Here is an 8,214-nt window from a genome sequence, read left to right on the forward strand (position 1 = left end):
TGCTGAGGACCAGTGACTGCAGGACACAGGGTGGGTGAGGTTAGTGGCCCATCTCATCTGCCATAGTGGGTCAGAGACACCCAGCAGAGAAACAACTCAGAAACTGCCTGGAAGCCCAGAAGTTGCACTAGTTGGCTGGTGATCCCCTGGCCCCCTAGGTATGGGAGGGTGATGGCTTCCTTCCCTTGCACCCCAGTGGATGGGACCCACTTTCTGCCTCATTCTTTTTGCCGGTCCTGGGGCTTGAACTCAGGGCCTGGGCACTGTCCCTGAGCTTCTTTTGCTCAAGACTGGCCCTCTACTACTTGAGCCACAGCCCCACTTCCGACTTGTTCTGTTTATGTGGTACTGAGGAATTGAACCCAGGGCTTCATGTATGCTAGGCAAGCACTCTACCACTAAGCCACATTCCCAGCCCTCTGCCTCACTCTTTATCTTTCCCATTCTACCCAGAGACCAGCTCCATTCCTGGAAAGTTTAGATTTACCAGCCAGGCTCCGAGGAGCCAGCTCATGTAGCTCTCTCTGTGGTTCAGGCTTGACACAGCCCACCTGTGTGATCTGTTGGTCTTATACTCTGACCATGAGCAGCTGCTGCTGTGTAGTTTCCGGATTTAGTGCTAAAAATACACCATGGGCCAGACAGGAAGGGCCAACGGGGACACAGCTGTTCCTGGGAGGGGCTGGCTTGATCCTCAGCGAAGGGGCACCCACCAAGGAAGGGGTTTTGTGTGCTGGAACGTGTGAGCCCCATGCTGTCAGCCCTGATGAAAGGCTCCTTGATGGACAGATGAGTGCCCAAGGCATCCTGGGTTGTTAAGAGCTCTCACACACACATTCTTCATTTTTTTCTTATTCTTCCTGGACGGCCTTTGGGTGGAAATAAATTAAGAAATTAAGTGGTCAAGGTCCTAAGGGAAGGTAAGTGAGCTCAGGTCTCTATGGAGGTGATCAGAGAGGGCGTCCTAGAATAGGGAGTCTTTCTACTACCTATTCTTACTCTTTTCTTTAAACAGAATATCTACCCTATCTGACTATGGTGTCATACACTTGTAGTCCCAGCAATTCAAGAGGCTGAGATTGAAGAATCACTTGGACTAGGTTTGTTGTTGTTGGTCATGGGGCTTGAACTCAGGGCCTGGGCATTGTCCTTGAGCTTTACTGCTCAAGACTAGAGCTCTACCACTTGAGGCACAGTTCTGCTTGTGGCTTTTGGGTGGTTAGTTGGAGATTAAGATCTCAGGAACTTTCTTGCCTGGGCTGGCTTTGAACCATGATCTTCAGATCTCAGCCTTCTGAGTAGCCAGGATTACAGGCATGAGCCAGCAGCAACCAGCTGAATCTACAAGTTTGAGGTTAGTCTAAGCAACATAGTAAGGTTTCATCTCAAGAGACGAGCAAAACAACAACAACCCTCGGCTGCTAGTATACTAGAAAATGAATGAATGCCTCAGAGAACTAGGGAGCCCCAGGGCAGTGGTTCAACTCGAAGCACTGGTGGCTCACCCTTACCATCCTAGCTACTCAGGAGGCTGAGATCTGGGGATTGCACTTTAAAGCCACCCTGAGAAGGAAAGTTCCCAAAACTTTATCTGCAATTAACTCCAAAAAGCTGGAAGTGGAGCCCTGGCTCAAGTGGTACAGCACCAGCCTTGAGCGATAAGGAAAAGCAGCACCCAGGCCCTGAGTTCAAGCGTGAGGCAGCATCCAGGGCATTGTGAAGCCAGCAGGGACACCAAGGTGACCCTGGGCTTCTGGATGGTCACGGAAGACCACGAGGACCTGCCACGGGGGGGGGGGGGGGGAGGCAGAGTGGTGAGCATGCAGGCCTGGCCTATGGATGCTGGGAGGGACTGAACAGGAGATCTAGGCTCCTCTGGGGTGTCTTCATATCTGGAAATTCTGGCCTTCCTTGCTTGTTGCTGCAGAGCCAGGAAAGTGGCACAAGGAGCAGAGCTCATTGCTTTTGCCAAAAGACCCCAGGCCTTTCATCCTCAGATCAGGTGTGCCCCGCAAGATGACAGCACCCAGCCTGCATCTCTAGCACCGCCCACCACTCCGAACTTGGGAATATCCAGAGTTTCTCTCCATAAATAACTCTCATGCAGACCTGATATCTTCAGGGTGGGCTGTCCTGCATCTGAGGCGGGACAGGACCAGGGATGGAGGTCTGTGCCAGGTCCCCCTCTCCCTTCCACTCAGCCTAAAGTTTTCCCAGCAGGGAGCATCTTTAAGAGATCCCAGCAGCGACTCCCTCACAGGTCCTGCCTGGCTTTCCTTCAGACAGGCCAGCTGTGCTCCCCCCCGGGGGGGGGCTGTGGGCTCCCAGCCTCCCAGGAATGTGTTTCTCAGTCCCCCAATCCAGGCGCCTGCCTTATCGGGGCCTCCAATCACAGGGGAGGCAGACAGCCCTGCAGACAATGACAGTCCCTCCTGTTAGCCTCGGCCTGACCCGGAGTGGAGGGTGGCCACTGTCTCACTAAGTGCCTGTTCAAGGAATACCTCCCCTTCCTAACCCACATGAAACCCGACTCTCCCTCCACAGGCTCCTGCCGACGCCCACCCTGGCGTCAGAGGCCCTGCATCTCCACCCGGCTGCACACTGCTCCCACTTGGTGGGAGCTGCCCTGTCTGGCCTGCCTAGAACATGACCTTGGCCTGCTTTGCTGAAAAAACCAAGGCCATCCAAGGGGGCCCCATAGCTTGTTCCTATCTCCCAGCCTCTTAGCAGCTGGTTGCACGAGAGGCACTTCACAAATACCCTGCACAAATGTCTGGCTCCCTTTGTGCTCCCAGCTCTCCACCTCTCTGCAGAACAGGTGCTCCTCAGTGCATCCACATCCATCAGCTAGCTTCAGTCTCCTCAGCAGGCCTGAGGGCGCTGCCTGGTGCATCTGTCATCTCCTGCACTCCTGTCCAAGACATAACCAGGAGCTTCCCTTTCCCTCCAGCTCACCATGATGTTGGTCACCAAGGATCTTGGCCTAGCCGCATCCCATAGTCCCTTCCCAGACCAAGTCTCTGTGCACTTCTCACTGCCTTGTGCTTTCCTAAAGGCCTCTCTGGGCTCAGTGCCTGGTCCTTCCCAATCTTCCCAGGTCTCTGGTTGGGCTTCCCTTCTCTGACTACAGAAAATCAGGCTGCCCAGGTCTTGCTTCTTCTCTTCTCCATCTCCCCTTGTCACACAGACTCAGGCTACAAGTGCTCTTGGGTCTCCTGTGAGACCATCAGCACCCATCTCTTCTCCAATGCCACACTCAAGATTTTTCCAAGGGGATGTCATATAGATGCTTCAAAATGAATGAGGCCAAGCTGGGCGCCAGTGGCTCATGCCTGTAGTCCTAGCTACTCAGGAGGTTGAGATCTGAGGATGGAGATTTGAAGTCAATATGGACAGGTGCATCCATGAGACTTATATCTCTAATTAACAGCAAAGAGCCAGAAGTGGAGGTATGGCTTAAGCAGTAGAGCACCCGTCTTGAGCAAAAACGCCAGGCAAGAGCCTGAGGTACTGAGTTCAAGCCTCAGTACCACACACACACACACACACACACACACACACACACACACACACACACACACCCAGTGAGGCCAGAATAAGACTTCTATCAGTCGTTCATCTCCCCCTGCCAACCACTTCCCACATGTTGTGTATCAGACCTTCACCATCTCCCTCATGGTCATGTTCAGTGTGTATGCAAATTTACCTCCTTCTGCTCCTCCCCTTGCAGCTGCACTTTGCTTACCAATTTCTCTGGCAGTCTACTGACCCCAGAATACATGAATTACATTATGTAATACAATACACATAATGTAAAAATCTATCCTAATCATACTGAGGTATAAAAAGTTCAATAACTTTAAGTACATATACATTCTTGTGCAACTCTCCCCAACATCCACCTCAAGGTTTCCATTTTCCCAAACAAAAAGAAACCATCCTAAAACAACTTTTCCCTCTCATATAAGTGGAATTGTAGTATTTTTTTTAAAAATTTTTATTGTCAAACTGATGTACAGAGAGGTTACAGTTTCATATGGTAAGCAATGGATACATTTCTTGTACTGTTTGTTACCTCCTCCCTCATTCCCCCCTCCCTCCTTCCCCTTTCCCTTTCCCTCCATGAGTTGTTCAGTCGATTTACACCAAACAGTTTTGCGAATTGTAGCATTTAAAAAAAAATCTAGTGCTGGTCCTGGGGCTTGAAATCAGGACCTGTGCTAGCTCAAGGCTAGCACTCTACCACTTGAGCAAAGCTCCACTTCCAGATTTTATTGGTGTTTAATTGGAAATAAGAGTCTCATGGACTTTCCTACCTGGGCTATCTTCAAACCATGATCCTCAGATCTCAGTCTCCCGAGTAGCTAAGATTACAGACGTGAGCAGCCAGCACTCAGCTATATTTGCGTTTTTGTGCCTAATATCACTTAGCATAATGTCTTCAAAGTTCATCCCTGCTGGACCATGTTTCAGAATTTCATTCCTTCAGGGCTGAGTAATATTCCACTGTATGGATATACCACACCATGACATTCATCTGCTAAAAGGTACTTGGGTTGCTTCCACCTTTGGTGTATTGCTATACTGCTATGAGCATGGGTGTGTGTCACTGCTTTCCTTTCTTCTGGATATATACTCAGAAGAACTGTTGGGACATATGATACATATCGTATGTCACACACACACACACACACACACACACACACACACACACACACACTTCAATTACTTGGGTTGAAAGTGCTTTGCCCACCCACCCTCTGCTTGCTGGTTAGGCAGATGCTCTACCATTTGAGCTACACTGCTGGCCCTGGTAATTGTATTTTTACTTTTTGAGAAGCAGCCATACTGAAATGGTGGCTGCACCATTTCATATTCCCACCAACCGTACAGAAAGGAGATGCTAACCGGCACCTGCAGATCCGGAGTACCGCCCAGCCCTTTTCCGGCCACCACATTTGACTCGGGGTTTCGCTCCCGGAGGGCCGGACTTAGCCCCGCCTCCGTAGTGGTTTCGTGGGTCTTTGCGATTGGCCTTTCTCTAGAACGCCGCGAAGTGACCAGTTGCTCATTGGTCACTCGTTCTCCCGCGCTGCCAACACAGCCACAACAATCACCACGTGCTTTGCCGTGGTGCTTGTTCATTGGCTAGCCGGGTCGACTGGCCCACCCTCTCCCCTGTCGCCTTCCCACTTCTCCTGTCCTCTTTCTATTGGCTTGCTGGGAGCAAGGCCCCGCCCTTCAACCCGATGCTCGAGGGCTCCGACGAGGATTGGCCAAAATTGAAAGTAAGGCGGGGCTTAGAGGAGGGCTTCAGAGAGCGCGCTGTTGCTCTGGCCAAGCGCGCTGGAGTAGGTTCAATGGCCTGGCAGGGGATGGCGGCCGAATTTCTGCAGGTGCCAGCGGTGACCCGCGCCTACACCGCGGCCTGTGTCCTCACCACAGCCGCCGTGGTGAGCGGGGCGTGAGATGATGGGGAGGGGGGGCGTCGTGTCGCTGTGGGTTACAACCCTGGGTGGGGAATGAGCAGGATTTAGGAGGGTTGCCAGGGTCACAGCGTGGATCCAGGAAACAGTCCCTGAAGCGTCCCTGGTTCCACAGCAGCTGGAGATCCTCAGCCCCTTCCAGCTATATTTCAACCCGCGCCTCGTGTTCCAGAAGTTCCAGGTGAGACTTGTCCTGCCCCTGACACCTGTTGGTTAGCCCTCATCCTCTCTTCATCTGGCTCCCACCTACCGCCCCTTTGCAGGTCTGGAGGCTCTTCACCAACTTCCTCTTCTTCGGACCTTTGGGATTCAGTTTCTTCTTCAACATGCTCTTCGTGTATCCTGAGCTGCAGGGGGAGAAGAAGGGGATGATAGGAGAGGAGAGGAGAGGGGAGAGGAGAGAGGAGGGAGGGGAGAGGGGAGGGGAGAGAGGAGAGAGAGGAGAGAAAGTGCAGGAGCATGCAAGCCAGGTTGGGAGTTGGGAAACTGAGGCCCAAGTGGGCTGGCACTTCCTATACCAACACTGCAGGTTCCGCTACTGTCGCATGCTGGAGGAGGGGTCTTTCCGTGGCCGCACAGCTGACTTTGTCTTCATGTTTCTCTTCGGGGGTGTCCTTATGACTGTATCCTTCTTGCTGCCTAATAACCTCACACCAGGGCACCTCTGGGTCTGACCTGCATTGGAGCTGGGTCCAGACACAAGGGCTCAGGCCTGGGAGGGACAGACTCTTCACTCCAGTTTAGAACAGTATTGAACAGCCATGTGTGCTCAGCTAGATCTTCAGTGACATGTGCAGAATACAACAGGGTGATGAACATGACCAGGTGAGGTACCTGGGTTACTGACCCCTGAATACACATAGCCTGGAGAACCCGGAGTAGGCCTAAGAAATGATTGGGGCATGGAATGAGGTAGATAGGTAGATGGGGCAGATGTGGAGAAGTGGAGGGCTCACCCTGGTGGACAATAGACAGCTATGAGGGCAAGGTAACCAGGGTTCCAGGGGCTTCGGAAGTCAGAGGTCCTGGGAGTGGCTGTGAACTTCAGCGTGGGGCACCTTGACTTGGGTCCAGCTGCTGGGGCTCCTGGGCAGCTTGTTTTTCCTAGGCCAGGCCCTCATGGCCATGCTGGTGTATGTGTGGAGCCGACGCAGCCCTCAAGTGAGGGTCAACTTCTTTGGCCTCCTCACCTTCCAGGCACCATTCCTGCCCTGGGCACTCATGGGCTTCTCATTGCTACTAGGCAACTCAGTCCTTGTGGACCTGCTTGGTGAGCCCTCCTTGTCCTTCCTATCACTCCTAGCCAGCCCCTCCTCTCAGCATGTGCTGCTGGTTCCCTTGATCCTTCATGCCCCCCTGAGCTGGACCTGTCACATACCTCCAGATCCCCTTCCAGCCAAATAAGCTTACACCATCCAATAAGCCCACTGGCACCCAAGGTTTGCACCTTCTGGGTTGACCTGCAGATGTTTGAGTGGGTCCTGGCTAAGGTGGCTCAGTGTCTGTTCTATGGTCCCTACTCCCACGATGTTCATAAACCCTCCTCTACCCAGGTCTTGCCCACCTCTGCACTCTTTAGGCCTGACCTTCAGAGCACTCCCACCCTGGGCTGGCAGTCTATACAGGACACTGGGGTATGAATGTGTGGAGCTTGGGGTTCCTCTGGTTGTGGAGGGTAGCCTCTGACTCTTTCAGGGATTGCTGTGGGTCATATCTACTACTTCCTGGAAGATGTCTTCCCCAACCAGCCTGGAGGCAAGAGGCTGCTGCTGACCCCCCACTTCCTGTGAGTACTGACGAGATGAGAGGCCCCCTCCTCTTGGGTGTTTCCCCACCCCTTAGGGGGCTTGTGTTAACCTCAGCTCAGTGTTGGGCCCTCCCTACAGGAAGCTGCTTCTGGATGCTCCTGAGGAAGACCCCAACTACCTGCCCCTTCCCGAGGAGCAGCCAGGACCCCATTTGCCACCCCCACAGCAGTGAGCACACCCAAGCTGGCTTAAGGTTTCTGGCCAACCTCTCTCCTACCCCTTCCCCTCACCTACAGCAAAACAATCCATCAAGGGAGGCTGAATCCATGTAAAGGCCTACACACCTGAATAAAGTTACCTGAAGCCGCTGGGCCCAAGGCAGTAGCTCCCCCAAATGGGCCTCCATGTCCCACGCCTACCCTCTGCTTTACTGTCCGTGGTAGAACAAGGGGCTCAGAAGAGACAAAGAAGCTGCCACAGATGTTCAGCATGCTCTGAGCATGAACTTAGCATGCTTATCACTTCCTGCCAGTGCCTTGAGCCTCTGCTCCCTGTCAAGTCCATGAGGGGCTAAAGCTCAGGGGCCGGAGCCAGGACCCGGCGCACTCAACAGGTGCCCCGACTGTGGTGCCTTTGGGCTGATGGCCACCTGGCCTCTTCTTTTTACTAGCCTCTAGAAGTGGCCCACTGCCTCACTTTCCAGCTGGCAACCTGGAGGGCCCCTGGGGCGCCATGGTGGGAGAGGGCCCAGGCCAGGGCCCTCTGCCTTTGCTGAGGCTAGTCTCAAGAAGTTGGCCTGGGCCTGGCTGTGGCAGAGACCTCAGGAAGGTTCGCCTCTGCCTCCCAGCGGAGGCCGTGTATGAGCACTCTTCAGTCCCACAGCCCCCTTTTCTTTTCTGTAGACATCAGAAGTGGCCAGCTTTCCTTGAGGGGCCAGGCCTGCACTGCTCTTGCTGTGTGCTAAATGCTCAGCAGCACAG

General features: G+C 53.3%; 1 protein-coding gene across 3 annotated transcripts; it reads left to right on the top strand.

Annotated features, from left to right (window-relative positions):
* Nucleotides 1-5,314: 5,314 nt before the first annotated feature.
* Nucleotides 5,315-7,597, top strand: Derl3 (derlin 3). 3 transcript variants are annotated; one of them, XM_048343582.1, is made up of 7 exons: nt 5,315-5,453; nt 5,605-5,667; nt 5,750-5,823; nt 6,016-6,109; nt 6,561-6,756; nt 7,182-7,272; nt 7,373-7,597. In XM_048343582.1, the coding sequence occupies exons 1-7, from the start codon at nt 5,361-5,363 to the stop codon at nt 7,464-7,466; spliced, it is 705 nt and encodes a 234-aa protein (XP_048199539.1). In that variant the 5' UTR covers nt 5,315-5,360; the 3' UTR covers nt 7,467-7,597. The 3 variants fall into 3 exon arrangements, with proteins under 3 accessions (XP_048199539.1, XP_048199538.1, XP_048199540.1); XM_048343581.1 differs by having other exon boundaries at nt 5,317-5,453; nt 5,602-5,667; XM_048343583.1 differs by having other exon boundaries at nt 5,365-5,396.
* The last annotated feature ends 617 nt before the right edge of the window (nt 7,598-8,214 follow it).

Source organism: Perognathus longimembris, chromosome 3, assembly GCF_023159225.1.
Source record: "Perognathus longimembris pacificus isolate PPM17 chromosome 3, ASM2315922v1, whole genome shotgun sequence".
Lineage (NCBI taxonomy): Eukaryota > Metazoa > Chordata > Mammalia > Rodentia > Heteromyidae > Perognathus > Perognathus longimembris.

What these genes read in the sequence shown, in the direction of transcription:
- Derl3 (XM_048343581.1), top strand. Translation starts at nt 5,361, where the DNA reads ATGGCCTGGCAGGGGATGGCGGCCGAATTTCTGCAGGTGCCAGCGGTG. An exon ending in TCGTGTTCCAGAAGTTCCAG is followed by an intron (nt 5,668 to 5,749) that starts GTGAGACTTGTC and finishes GCCCCTTTGCAG; the next exon opens with GTCTGGAGGCTCTTCACCAA. An exon ending in CTGCTGACCCCCCACTTCCT is followed by an intron (nt 7,273 to 7,372) that starts GTGAGTACTGAC and finishes CCCTCCCTACAG; the next exon opens with GAAGCTGCTTCTGGATGCTC.